At 61.2% G+C, this 13,440-nt stretch overlaps 2 protein-coding genes across 10 annotated transcripts in view; one reads left to right on the top strand and one right to left on the bottom strand.

Annotated features, from left to right (window-relative positions):
- Nucleotides 1-500, bottom strand: part of ZNF276 (zinc finger protein 276) — a 22,652-nt gene extending 22,152 nt beyond the window's left edge. The window contains exon 1 of the mRNA XM_046683340.1: nt 5-500. Within this exon, the coding sequence (XP_046539296.1) occupies nt 5-129 (125 nt within the window). The 5' untranslated portion in view covers nt 130-500. The remainder of the gene's footprint in view (nt 1-4) is intronic.
- A 171-nt stretch (nt 501-671) lies between these two features.
- On the top strand, nt 672-13,169 carry VPS9D1 (VPS9 domain containing 1). Of its 9 annotated transcripts, XR_006891655.1 has the most exons (17): nt 672-1,081; nt 2,397-2,472; nt 4,007-4,099; nt 4,204-4,366; nt 5,727-5,838; nt 5,913-5,975; nt 6,340-6,392; nt 6,497-6,584; nt 6,778-6,863; nt 7,183-7,697; nt 8,964-9,179; nt 9,297-9,426; nt 9,681-9,889; nt 10,187-10,271; nt 10,818-10,979; nt 11,898-12,002; nt 12,324-12,358. XR_006891655.1 is itself a non-coding variant. In XM_046683332.1 (16 exons), the coding sequence occupies exons 1-16, from the start codon at nt 983-985 to the stop codon at nt 12,415-12,417; spliced, it is 2,184 nt and encodes a 727-aa protein (XP_046539288.1). In that variant the 5' UTR covers nt 672-982; the 3' UTR covers nt 12,418-13,169. The 9 variants fall into 9 exon arrangements, 8 of the variants coding, with proteins under 8 accessions (XP_046539288.1, XP_046539287.1, XP_046539289.1 ...); XM_046683332.1 differs by lacking the exon at nt 10,818-10,979 and having other exon boundaries at nt 4,010-4,099; nt 12,324-13,169; XM_046683331.1 differs by lacking the exon at nt 10,818-10,979 and having other exon boundaries at nt 12,324-13,169.
- Nucleotides 13,170-13,440: the final 271 nt, after the last annotated feature.

Below are 13,440 nucleotides of genomic sequence, written 5' to 3'. Positions count from 1 at the left end.
CGCCGCCTCGTCCACGCTCGGCCCGCCGCGGGCGGGGCGGCCCCGGGCCCGGCCGCCGCCACCGCCCGAGCCCCCGCGCTGCCCCGCCGCCCCAGGCGACAGGAAGCGGCCGAGCCGGTCCCGCTTCATGGCGGCGGCCGCGGATACAGCCCGCCCCGGCGCTCCGCCCCGCTCGGCCTGGGTCGGCTCAGCTCGGCCCCGCTCGGCTCCACTCGGCCCTGCTCGGCCCCGCTTGACTCCTCTCAGCCCGGCCCGCTTCGGCTCTGCTCGGCTCGGCCGGGCCCCGCTCGGCCCCACTCGACCCGGCTCGGCTCCGCTCGGCCCCGCTCGGCTCAGCTCGGTTACACTCGGCCTCGCTCGGCTCGCTGGGCCTGGCCACTCGGCCCAGCTAGGTCCTGCTCGGTCCAGAGCCTTTCGTCCGTTCCGCTGGACTGTGCTCGCTCATTTCCGCTCAGCTCCGCTGTTCGGCTCCGCTCGGCTCACTGGAATTGGAGCAGGGTGGAGCAAAGAGGGGCGGAGTGATGAGGGCGACGGGCGGAGCGACGAGGGCGAGAAGTTTGAGCAGAGAGGGGCGGGACACAGAGAGAGAGAGATGAGGGAACGAGCGGGGCGAATGGAGGGGCGGGGCGGCGTGAGGAAGGTGAAGGAAGGGGCGGGGCGTGAGGACAAGGGGCGGTGCCTACGTGGTTGGCGTGTCACAGACGCGGAGTGAGAGCGCCGCTTATTGCGGTCACACGCTCGTGGCAAGTGCGTGAGGAGGTTACTTGTGAGCTCAGCCATCCCCACCTCCTCCCCTTCGGCCCCAGGAACTGAGCGCTCAGGGCGGCCTGGGAGGAGCTGCCGGAAGTACGCCCTCGCCGGTCCCACCTGTTCCGGCGGTCCGCTGCTCCGGTGGCGCCCGCGCCCGCGCAAGCTGCGTTCCGGGCTCCGGGCCGCCCGCCCCGCCCCTCAGCCGCCGCCGCCGCCTCCCCCGCCCGGAGCCATGGCCGCTGCGGCCGGGGACGGCGCGGTGAAGCCGCTGCAGTGTGCCATGAAGCTGGCCAACGGGGCCATCGAGCTAGACACCGGCAACAGGCCCCGGGTGAGGCGAGGCGAGGCGAGGCGCGGCGCAGCTAGGCGGGGGCGGGGGCGGGGGCCGCGGCGCAGACCCGGGGGCGGGGCGGGGCTGGGCGGGGCCGCGGGGTGGGCGCCGGCGGGACCCTCGCGCTGGGGGCGGCGGGCGGCGGACGGCGCGCGAGGCTCGGGGCCGTGGTGACCTTGGACAGCTCCCGCGGCTGCCGCCCTGCGCGCTCCGTCGGTCCGCCGGGGGGCGTCGGAGCTGAGGCTTCACCTGTAGGGGCTTACAGGGGTGTGCGCGGCCCTTGGGACGTCTGGGGCCGGCGGCTCCCTGTGTCTGTGTGTTCTCTGGACACACGCTGGAGAGTCCATCCGATCCAAAGGGGACGGGATCCAGGAAAGGTTCGCCGCGGCTTTCCAGGCGTCTGGAGAGCTTGTTTGGAAGGGGAAGGCGCGCGGGGAGAGACGTGGCTCGTCCGAGAAGGGGTGTCGCCCAGGTGGAGAAGCGGGCTGAGCCCCCTCCGCTGCCCCGGAAGGAGGAGGTGCGAGGGCCCGGGAAAAGCACCGGTCCCGCCAGCCTCTGCTTTCCCCAAGTTGGTTTTCTAGAGCAGCAGGTGCCCAGTTGGAAATCCTTCCTGGCATCCATTGTATCCGTATTTCTGAGGTGCAGACTTTAGTGGGTAATTTGAGAACTGGGATGCAAAAAACAAAAGACTAAACACTATGCTGTGCTTCCAAATGCCCCTAGCTCTGTCGGGGAGCTCTGAACAGGATGGTCACACCCTTGAAACTGTCAATATTCTAGTGTTCTGGACTCGTGCATGCCCAGGGAGTACGTATTCTGGGGTTCCCGAAAGGGATTTCCCAGAACCTAAGCCAGAACGTTCTTCTGAGATTTTCAACATCACTCCCTTTTTAACCTCCCAGGAAATATTTTTTTAAAGCCACTGAATGAATAGCTTCTGAGTTGTGCAAGAAGGAAACTTGTTGCATAGAGTGAAAACTGACAGCACTTGTCAAGGCTGCTTCCCCTGGCACACTGAATGAGAGTCTCAATTCCTTCCTGTGCTGGAGAGAAAGGCAGTGAGAGGATTGATGCCCAGCTGGGTATCTTTTCCTCCAAGTCTGGAGAAGAGAGAGACAATCTGTGCCCCAGGCAGAACATCACTGATTAGACCTGGAGGACTTACCAGCCAACTGCCTCAGGCTGGATGTCTCAAGTCTATCTCAGAGATAGTAGATGCACCATCCCTGTGTTTCCCACAAGGGACCAGGCAAGCGTAATGGAATAGTTTGCCTCCACTGACCTGACCTCTGCCGCTTCTCTCCCCCGTGCACAGGAGGCATATATGGAATACCTGAGGAGCATCCACTACATCTCCCAGGTGCTGCTGGAAGAAGTGGAAAGCACTAAAGGTACAGCTCTCAGCCTTGCCGCTCCTTCCATGTTGGGCAGGCTGTGGACAACTTAGCCCTTGGTGGGTGCCAGGCCTGCGGGTGTCCTGGGTTCTGCCTGCTTGGTCATTAGCAGAAGGTGAATGGGTGTGCACTCAGTGAGCACAAGCTGTCACAGTGTGACTCGGGAGCAGGAAGGGACAGGTGCTGTGAGTAAGGGGATGGGAATGCCGTGGAGAGACTGGACACTGAACCCCAGCCCATGGAGGAGTATGGGGGTAGCAGTCCCAGTGGAGAGATGCACAAAAGCTTGGGATGAGAGCAGGTACCGAGTACAAGGAAGCGTAGACACCCTGGAAAGAGGAAGGTGCAGTTGGGGCAGGCAGGGCCGTGGGTGGAACTGGGGTCGATCTGGGGTGAGGGGAAGCTCATGGAGGCTTTGTGAGGAGAGGCCGCATGGAAGCAGAGCCTCCAGGAGGCACCCACAGTGCGGCCAGCGGTGATGGGAGCACCTAGAGTTGCGGGAGTGAAGGACTTGGGGATGTTCTTTAAAGGTAGACCTCACCATACTTGGGGGTGGGGGGGAACAGTGAGCTTCTGCGGGGACAGTGAGGCATGGGGCAGGGTGCGCGGGGGTGGCAGGAGCAGACCTGTGAGGGAGGAATGGAGAGCTGCGTCATGAGCACATCCTGCTGGAGATGTCCAGCAGCCCAGTGAACACAGAAGCACAGTGGTCAGGGAGAGGTGGGAATCACCTGAACTGAGCTGTCCTAGGAAGCCAGGGAGCTTAGCGGAGCTCCACTCACTCCAAGATTGGAGAATGGGAGGAGGGTGCAGTGGGAGAGGCCCTGAGGGGGATGTCTTGGAGGAGAGAGACCCTGAGAGGTGGAGGATGCCCTCAGAGCAGAGCACAGCATGGGTGGGTGAGTGGGGGCAGTTTCAGTGGGAGTCAGGGGCTAAAATAGAGTATGGGGAGGGGCCAGCTGTACACGAAGCAGGAGGTGGGTCAGGAGCTGGGGCTGGTGGAGTCCAGGGGAGGGTTTTGGGTGGCAGCCCCTATAGCGTGTCTACTGATAAGGAGAGGTTTCCAGAGGAGGGAATGTAGAACAGAAGCTCCAGGGAAGCGTCAGGGGTGGGGGTGAGGACAGCCAGAGGGCGGGAGATGGGTGATGAAGCTGTCTCTGTGAAATGGCCTGTGTCCACCGTAAGGCCTACCTTGAGGAGGGGCTGTAGGTATACACGAAGCCCTCGGTGAGGCCTGGTTACTGGTTAGGTAGAGACAGGGCTCCGCTGGTCCAGCCAAGATGACAAGACAGTCAGTCACATGCTGGGCTGGCCAAGCTCAGAGCCCACACAGGGTCAGGAAGTAAACCCCGGGCAAATGGTCAGAGACAAGGAGGGGGTGGGCTCACCCAGGGGTGAGATGAGGAGGGGGTAGGGTCACCCAGGGATTAGAGGTGAGGAAGGGGTGGGCTTGCCTCTGTTTTTATCTCAGCAAGAATCTGATTAGTGATAGACGTGATGGTGACCAGCCTTCTTGTCCCTTGCTTCCCAGAAGCTGGGGAAACTCTGCCCCCAGACACCTCAAAGATGCTGAAACTGGCCGAGCAGTGTCTGGAGAGGGCCCAGTCGACAGCTGCCAAGCTTGGTGGGTCTGCAGCAGAAGGTTTTCCTGGAGCATACCCCCAATCTGCATCTCCTCTGTGGAATGTGGGGATCCTGTGCTGACTCTTGGCTACATATGTCTTGCAGGGAAAACACACGTGAAGCCAGCCATGCCTGTGGCTGCTCCTGTCCCCGCACCCACTACCCGACATCGCCGGGTGTACTCAGATGAGGGGGGGAAGCTCTCTCCGTTTCTGCCGCCAGAGATCTTCCAGAAGCTTCAGGTGGTAGAGTCACAAAGCTCTAAGAAGTAAGATGGGGCAAAATGGAAGGTGGGCTGAGCCTGGGTTTGAAGGCCAGACAAAGTGAGCTAACCATATGAATTTAGTGAGATGGGTCCCAGAGTGGAAGCACCCTTGTACCTAGCAGAAATGAATGTAAATCATCTTTGGAGCAGAGCACCTTCAACTTTCATAAAATGAGTGGCAAACAAAGATGACCAAGCACAAAAAGGAAAGAGAAACTATGAAGGAATGATAGCAGAAACAGACCTACACAGTCTTAAAACATTTATCAGACACAGATTCTAAAACAGTCATGCACTCTGTATTTAGAAAAATAAAAAATAAGTTTGAAAATACCCACAGGAAACAAGAAACTATAAAACCTGACCCAGCAAACAAAGAACCAAGTAGAAGCAAAATGAAAAATATAATACCAAAGTTATTTTTAAAAACTAACTGGAACAATAACAACAAATTATATTGTGCAGTAAAAATCCACACATGTGCACAAAAGCAAGTGGACAAATTTACAAAGGCAGGATAGACATAGCTGAAGAGAGAATTAGTGAATTGGATGAAAGGCCAAAATATATCTAGAATGACTCACAGGAAATAAAAAAAATTTTTGAAAGAGACATGGAAAGTCTAACATAAGATTATTAGAGTTCCAGAGAAAGAGAAGAAAATGAAAGAGAGGCATTATTTGAAAATATAATGGCAGGTAATTTTCTAGAACTGATGAAAGATACCCAGACATAGATGCAAGAATCCTAAGGAGGGTAAACAAGGAGGACTGGGTCCTTCTCGCCCTGCTGTTGCCAGGCCTCAGGGGCCACTTCCACTCAGGGGTCCAAGGCACCTCGTTTCTGCACGTGGAGCTTTGGGGCAGGGCCAGGCACAAGACTTGCATCCCAGGACAAACCTTCCCTCCTCGGTCCTGTGTGCCCCACAGGTAACCCTCTCCCACCCATGGAAGCAGGAAGACAGGTGGGACTGAAAGGTTTCGTGGAGGGCTGACCGTTGGTAGCTGTTATGGAGTAGACATCGTTCTCCCTTTCATGGGTTGCAAACTGATCTAGCTGTTTGGTCCACATGGTGCCCTTGAGGAGTTTTGTGTTGTTGCCAAACACTATAACTGGTTTTCATGAAGTTCCGATGTCCAGCTTTTCTTGGAAAGCCAGAAGTCCTGGCAGTAGCAGGCCCACATTTCAGCAGGGCAAGTGTCTTCAGTCCTCTCCAGATCTCCTCCCCCTTTTATATTCCTTGCCTGCCCCATCACCACCTCCTCACCTTCTGGACTCAGGGCAGGGTCAGGAAGTGTCCTCAGGTCACCAGAGCATTCCTGGGCTTCCTGGGGCCTGGACAGCAGTTTATCACCATTTCCAGGGAGCTAACACCCTTGGAGGAGGCCTCCCTGCAGAACCAGAAGCTGAAGGCTGCGTATGAGGCCCGGATGGCCCGTCTGGACCCCAGCCAGGCCATGCAGAAGACATCCCTGGTGAGCAGCGCCCAAGGAGGGTCTGGGTTGGTGGGGGAGAGGAAGTAGGCGTTATTCCCTCCTTTCCTTCCTAGACCCTGTCCCTGCAGCGGCAGATGATGGAGAACCTGGTGATCGCCAAGGCCCGGGAGGAGACAGTATCCTTCCCATCCATCCTTGGTGTCCCAAGGAGGAAATTCAGAGTGTGACCTTGAGCTGAGGATCGGGGTGCAGGAACAGAATTCTTTCGGCTTTGGAGAGGCATGTCCTCAGGGGATGGTTACTGCCTAGCCGCCCTTCCTCTGCCCTCCAGACCTTTGCACAGGCCTTCCTGCCCCTCCCAGTGCCCACGGGCTCCTCTCCGTCCTTGCAGTCAGCTAGGACTTGCCTTCTTTCTCTGAGTGGGCACACATTCTCCAGCCCTGCTGCCTCCTCCCTCCTGTCCCGCTGGACCGTACCCGCTGTGTCCAGCACGGCGCTGGGGCCCCCCCCATCACACACAGCCTTGACTCTCCATCCCAGCTGCAGAGGAAGATGGAGGAGCGCCGGCTGCGACTCCAGGAGGCCGCCAACAGGTGTGTCTCCTCCCACTGCTCTCAGGGCAGCTGGGGGGACAGGTAGGGCCTCCCCCACCTGCCTGTCCAGCCCTGAGGCTGCCAGCCCCGTGCTTCCTCCCCAGGAGGTTCTGTAGTCAAGTCGCCCTGACCCCGGAGGAGCGGGAGCAGCGGGCCCTCTATGCCGCCGTCCTCGAGTATGAGCAGGACCACGTGAGTCCCACGGTGGGGGCGGGCTGTGGTCATGGGCAGCAGCTCCTCCTGGGGGCAGGGCAGGGGTCCCGCGGCTTGACTGTGGGGGTCTTCCCTGCACCCCTGGAAGGGTGTGGAGAAAGGCCTTGGCAGGGATGGAGGGGCGTCTCATCGTGGGGTCCCGCTGTGGTGCCAGAAGTCTCCTGTCCTGCAGGACTGGCCGAAGCACTGGAGGGCCAAGCTCAAGAGGAGCCCAGGAGACCTGTCGCTGGTCACCAGCCTGGTTTCCCACCTGCTCAGGTACCAGGGCCTGTAGCCCCTCCCCCCAAGGATTAGAAAGGGAGAAGACAGGCGAGTGAGGCTCCCACAGAGGCCCCAGGGCTGCCCCCTTGGCACCGAGGCTTGTTGGCTGGCCTCCTGCCATCTCAGAGGGGTGGGTCATACTTTCTTTGCAAGCTTCACCCGCAAGGAAGTAACACGTGAGCCACTTCTCTGCAGTCTCTGATGGCGGGGCCGCTTTGTAGACGGCGGCTGCCGAGAGAGGCCAGAGGCGGCCAGGGGCTGTGCCTGACAGGCGGCCAGCGCTGTGCCCTCGACGCCGCCTCTCCCCTGCTCGCAGCGTCCCCGACCACCCCATCTCTCAGCTCCTGAAGAAGCTCCAGTGCGCGGTGTACCGCGCGCTATACCCGGTGGTGAGCCGGGCTGCCGTGGGCACCGCCTCGGCCCCGAGCTGCTGCGCCCTGCCCCCGGACGCTGACGGGCTGCTGGCCCCTGGAAGTCGGCGGCTCCGGCCCTCGCAGAGCCTCTACTGCATGCTCTCCCTGCCTGAGCCTGGCCCGACCCTGCGGCCTCCCAACGACCCCCCTGCCAGTCCTCCTGTACCCCCACTCCACCCCAGCCCCCCTGACAGAGGGACGGATAGCACCCCTGCAGGGCCGCCCTCACCCCTGGCAGACACCTCATCCCGCCTGCCACGCAAGGACAGCTCCTTCGAAGACCTAGAACTGTTTTTGGCTACTTCTGAGAGGTGGGGCCAGGGCCCTGGGGGGCGGCCCGAGCCCCAGACCCCAGGGGTGGAGGAGCCATTGCTGGAGCAGCTGAAGAGCACCGTCAAGGACATCCACAATGCCATCGGTGAGGGCCAGCGCCCCGTGGGACAGGTGGGCAGGTGGGAGGAGCTGCTCCAACTCTGAAGCCCACAGCCAGCAAAAAGCTTGTCACAGGCCAGAGACAGGCCCCGGAGGAGGGGCTTCCTCTGCACGGCAGCCAGGCTGGCCCTGATCTGTAGAGCTGGCCCCAGCCAGCCTCCCTGCCAGCCAAACACCCCGCTTAGCAGAGAAGGAGGCGCCTGCCTCAGAGAGCAGCTGTAGCTGGCTGCGGGCTCAGCTTGCCCCTAGTGCCCGGCTGTCTTCTCACGGGGCTGCACGGGAGATGCAGTCTAGTCCATTCCAGTCTTCTGTTTGGGGAAGGGTCTGCCCTCAGATCCTCTGGCAGCCAGGCGGTCCTGGCTGTCCCATCGGGTCCAACTCACGTCTCTCCAAATCAAGGACTGTCGGGCTGTTGGGTGTGTGCAGCCTGGTGATGACGGAGGCTCATCCCTCAGCCTTTTCCATTTTGAGAATAGTGTGTGGGTTCCCTAAGGGTTGGGGCCTTGGGTGGCAGGTAACTTCCAAGACTTTTCCAAGGAGGAGGGTCTCACTGGTTTTCTAAGAACCAGTGAGGGAGGCCTGACAGTCAGTGGCCTTCTAACTGTGGGGCCCACACTCTCTGATCGTCCCCCCTTGGCCCCAGGCAGGTCCCTCTTCCTCCCCAAGCAGGTTCCCCCATCTCCTGGCACAGGTCCCCCCTCCTCCCCAAGCAGGTCCTCCCTTCTCTTGGTGCATGTTTCCCCTCCTCCCCAAGCAGGTCCTCCCTTCTCCTGGTGCATGTTCCTCCTCCTCCCCAAGCAGGTCCTCCCTTCTCCTGGTGCATGTTCCCCCTCCTCCCCAAGCAGGTCCTCCCTTCTCCTGGTGCATGTTCCCCCTCCTCCCCAAGCAGGTCCTCCCTTCTCCTGGTGCATGTTCCCCCTCCTCCCCAAGCAGGTCCTCCCTTCTCTTGGTGCATGTTCTCCCTCCTCCCCAAGCAGGTCCTCCCTTCTCTTGGTGCATGTTCCCCCTCCTCCCCAAGCAGGTCCTCCCTTCTCTTGGTGCATGTTCCTCCTCCTCCCCAAGCAGGTCCTCCCTTCTCCTGGCACAGGTGCCCCCTCTCCCCAAGCGGGTCCCCCTATTCCTCAAGTGGATCCTCTGTCTCCCTGGGTCTCACATTTCTTGTCTTTGTATAAGCTTTTAAAAGTCTTCCAGGTTGTCCATTTTGGGTACAAACCTTTTTCAGAAAGACAGTGTTTTCTGCCTTTTTTCCCAGGCCTGTGTCCTTGGCCCCTTACGGGAGCTGGGTATGACCCTGTGAGCCCCAGGGATGAGGGCCCAGATTCCCTGCTCCAGTCCCAGTCCACATGGACACAGGAGGGGATGGTGTGGAGGGAGGACCAGGCAGAGGCCCTTCCCCACGGAGCTGGAATGCCAACGGTGGCTCTGCCCACACTTAGGCTGGCTCTGGGAGGGCACGAGGAGGTGACAGGTGAGGGGCCCATCTGGGCACCTAAGGCTGGCTGGGGGTGACCTCCAGGGGCTGCCAGCCTAGCCGGATGGCCCAGCTGTCCCCACAGCGCCGCTGTGCTGGCTCTGCTCCTGGCAGACAGGCTGCTCTCGCTGATGCTCCTGGCTTTTGAAGGCCTGAATACGGCCGCCTCCAAGGACCGCTGCCTGGCCTGTATCGAGGAGCCCTTCTTCTCCCCGCTTTGGCCCCTACTGCTGGCCCTCTACAGGTACAGCCCTAGTGCCACTCCCCCGCAGGGCCTTTCCCGCCCACTGTAGTGTCAGGTCCCTTCTCGAGTCCTGGGGCAAACTTCTGACTGTGCTTCCCGCTGGCACTTGACTCTGAGGCCATCCTGGGTGTTTCAGGTTTGCAGCTGGTGCCACACCTGCCTGTGACTCAGGGCATGGCCAGCTTTCCCCAGGCCTGCCTCCGTCACAGGGCGGGGTCCCCTGGGCAGCTGAGCCTGGCCTCTCTCTGTCCCAGGAGTGTGCACCGCCCCCGGGAGGCTGCCCTGAGCAGGAGCATGGAGCTCTACAGGAATGCACCCCCGGCAGCCGTGGGCATCCCCACCAAGCTCCTCCCTCGGGGCCCTGAGGCCCTGGGAGCTGGTGCCTACCCCTACTGCGCAGCAGCCCAGGAGCTGGGGCTCCTGGTTCTGGAGAGCTGCCCCCAGAAGAAGCTGGAATGCATTGGTGAGCAGCAGGGTGGTTTGGAAAAAGGAAGGGAGAACATAGTTGGATATGACAAATCCCCGTCCTAGAGGGTAACCTGGAGCCTGTGCCTCCCATCTCTAATGACCCACGAGACATCAGCGATGTGAGAGCAACATCCACGGGAGGGATCATCCTGGCCCTGCCCAGCCCTGCACGTGCTGCACGTGACGGGTATGAGGGCAGTGCCAGGGGTGCCCGGGAGCCGTTCTGGCTTCCAGGCCATCCTGGGACGGGCTTCCCCCGCCTCTTACCCAAAGCCCGGCTTCTGTGCTGCAGTGAGGGCCCTGCGAGTCATCTGCGCCTGTGCGGAGGATTACTACCGGGCCCAGGAGGCTGGACCCCAGCCCAGTGCTGCTGCCATGTGAGTCCTGGAAGGGCACATCCTGGGGTTCACTGGGCGCGTGAGGGGCTGCCTTCAGAGTCCTGTGGGAAGAGAGAAGCCCCACCCTGTTTGGGGCACCAAGACCATGGGCTTTTGCCCAGCGTCTGCCCACTTGGGCCCCAGCAGCCTTGTTCACCCATAAGCTTTGTAGAGCTCGTCATGGAGGAGAGCCCAGCCTATTTCTATCAAGAAGCCCAGCTCCAGCCCCTGTGGACGAAGCATTCCTGCTCCTCTGGGCAGGGCTTCCTAGGGGGTCACAGACCCCCTGGCTAGTCTGGTGAAAAGTAGAGTTGCCCGTCTCAGAAGCACGTGCTTGGCCCCTCAGTGGCACGTCTGGAGGAAGCTGTCCTGGCCCCAGTGAAGAGCTTGCTTCCTGCACTGAGCCCTCAGCTCTGGGGTTCCTGCATCAGCCCTGCCCCATCCTCCCAAGATGGGGCAGGGGTCTTCCCCACCTGGGCCCTGCAACCTGGAGCTCTAATGCCTGGTCCTGCCTCAGTTTCACCTGGATCCACCTTCTGCCAGCAGCCTTCTGCCCTGGTGCCCACCTGGGGCTGGAGTCCCCTTAGCACCTGTAGGGGCTCTGCTCCCTGCCACCCTGCCCCAGGGACCAGGGTCATCCTGAAGGCACCTGTCATTGCAGCCTAGTGGGCGGGCTGTGGCATCCATGTACACCCAAGGGGCCTGCAGGTGAGGATGAGGTCAGCAGGGAGGAGTTCCACCCAAGAGGAGGGAGACAGATGCTCCCTCCACTGCCCCTAGGGCTGGGGTGCTGGGCCTCAGCTGCAGAGTCGGGGTGGGGGGGCAGGCCCAGCATGGTTCCCACTTGCTGCCTTCCCCGGTTTGCCTTTTCGTTTCCAAGTAAGTCACCGCAGATAAAAGAGGCCAGGACCGGAAGTGCGTCTGAGTCGCAGCCGCAGCTTCACAGTAGCTCTTCCCGTGGGCATCTGAGGAGCCGGGGAGGGGCTGTCTGTATTCCCTCAGGTGTGCGGTGTCCAGGGAGGTGAGGGCGGGGCCACCAGTAGGAACTCATGGTGTGTGAGGCCTCACCAGTTATCAGACTAAGAGACAATCTTTGCCGCCATGCTGTTGCCAGAGACCACTGACCTGTGGGGCCCCTGGGCCAGGGTTCTGAGTGTCCTGCAGGCCTCACTTACTCCTTTCTCAGCTTACTTAGGCGGCTCTTGTGGAGGACCTGGTATGCCTGGGGGGCCGAGCTGAGTAAAACTCAATGCCAAGAGCAAGCAGGCTGCCCGGGACCCAGGCTGACACTCTGTCACCCTGCTCCCAGGCTCGGGCAGCTAATGGATCGGGCTTGTGAGGTTGCGGCTGCCCCGCTCCTCCACCATGGGGCCTCTCCGAGCTCAGCCCTGGGCCCTGCAGCGTGGGGTCCCTGTTTGGGGATGGCCTCACTGCTCCTTAATGGTCTCCTGTGCTGCGGACCCGAGTCCACCGCTGGCCCCCATGCAGACAGGTGGCACCAGTGCAGAGATCAACCATGAGCCTGAGACTGCTCCAGGGGTCAAGCCAGGGGCTGCGGGCTGGCAGGGATTGGGCAGCCCTGCTGGCCTCTGGAGCCAACCGGCTGGCTGTGCTTTTGCCTAACAGTGGTGCCGATGACCTGCTGCCCATCCTGTCCTTCGTGGCGCTGAGAAGTGGCCTCCCCCAGCTAGTGTCGGAGTGCGCAGCCCTGGAGGAGTTCATCCACGAGGGGTAGGCGTCCCCCGGCCAGGGCAGGGTCGGCATCGGCGGCCGGGCATGTACTCCCTGGCTGGGGGTTCACCTGTGCACACAGCCCACGCACCCCTCTTCTCAGCCTCTTCCCACCACCCCTTGCTCGGCACACTGCCTAGACAGGAGCTGGGGGGCTGTCCCCTGAGCAGCGTCTACCTGGGAGGTAGGCTGTTCCTCCAGCCCAGCCTCCCTGATAGCCCATGTGGGGCCCCAGCATCCAAGTCCTGCTTTGTAAAGGCAGACGCCCTTCCAGAGCACCCCTCCAGGTGACAGGTGTCCCCCGTGCACACCTCCACACAGGTACCTGATTGGAGAGGAGGGCTACTGCCTGACGTCACTGCAGAGTGCCCTGAGCTTCGTGGAGCTGCTGCCCCGGGGGGCTCTGGGCAAGTAGTGGAGCAGGACCCTCTAGGAGTCGCTGCCTGGGGGCAGTGGGCCAGCTGTGACGGGGCTCTGCAGCTCTCAAGCCGCCGGAACCCAACATCCGCCCCCAGGGGCTCGAGGAGGCCCCTTTGCTCCTGACAGTGTGGGCCTGAGCTGAGTCAGCTCCCAGGAAGCAGGCCTTTTCTCCCCTGACCCAGCCTCCGAGAGGCCCCATGCAGGGACACCAGAGCTGCGGACTTCCCTAGGCATGCTCACCCCTGACGGCTCAACCCACTGACGCCCCAACCCACTGATGCCCCGCAGGCCCGCCGACCCCAGGGCAGAGAGGGACCGCGGGCCTGGCCAAGGACAGGTCTGGTTTCTCTCCATTCCCGTCTCCTGAGAGGCAGTCACAGCTCCCTGAGCCAGTTTCTCGTCAGTCAAGAAGAGAGCCTGTCATCGCCCCCACCCCGCCCTGAGGCCTGGGGCCCAAGTGGTTTGAGACTGCTGTTTATTTATTGGGTATTGACCACTCCACTCTCCCCTGGATGCCCAGGTGTCCTTGGGCACCCCCTGTGTCTGGGGTCTCAGAGCCACACTCCTACCCTAGGCACTAGGCACTGGACATCCCAAGACCCCTGGCCAGTTCCCACCCCTGCACATTTCCTTCCAGGTGGGTGTGAACCTGAGAGTCAGCACGTGCCAGCAGCCCGCTACCCATTCTGTTACCTGCCCCAGGAAGCTGCTGACCCAGCCAAAAATAAAGAGGTCACTGATGTCTCACTCCGTGTAGCTGGCTTGCTCCCCAGCCCACTGGTTGGGCGAGGCCAGGCAGCACAGCCACCCCCCGTCTGCTGACCGACCGAGAAGAGCCAGGCTGTCCCAGAGTTCACTGATGCCCACCAATAAACCAAGCCTGCCCCGCTAGGTCCTCTGTGCAGGAGGGGGATGCCCTTCGGGCTGCACCCTCTAGGACAGGATACATGCTGCAGGGCCTAGTGGGGTGGGCAGGATGGAACCCAGAGTACTCAGCCTGAGGGCTCTCAGGAATCCT

The sequence above is a fragment of the Equus quagga genome, chromosome 13 (genome assembly GCF_021613505.1).
Source record: "Equus quagga isolate Etosha38 chromosome 13, UCLA_HA_Equagga_1.0, whole genome shotgun sequence".
In the NCBI taxonomy this organism is placed as follows: domain Eukaryota; kingdom Metazoa; phylum Chordata; class Mammalia; order Perissodactyla; family Equidae; genus Equus; species Equus quagga.
The sequence above is the reverse complement of the archived record's forward strand: the minus strand, read 5'-3'. Positions and strand labels throughout refer to the sequence as shown.

Bases quoted from the DNA above. Each gene is read 5' to 3' on its own strand.
- VPS9D1 (XM_046683331.1), top strand. From the start codon at position 983: ATGGCCGCTGCGGCCGGGGACGGCGCGGTGAAGCCGCTGCAGTGTGCC. The intron at 2,473-4,006 runs GTACAGCTCTCA...CTTGCTTCCCAG, and splicing joins AGAAGTGGAAAGCACTAAAG to AAGCTGGGGAAACTCTGCCC. The intron at 5,976-6,339 runs GTATCCTTCCCA...TCTCCATCCCAG, and splicing joins CCAAGGCCCGGGAGGAGACA to CTGCAGAGGAAGATGGAGGA.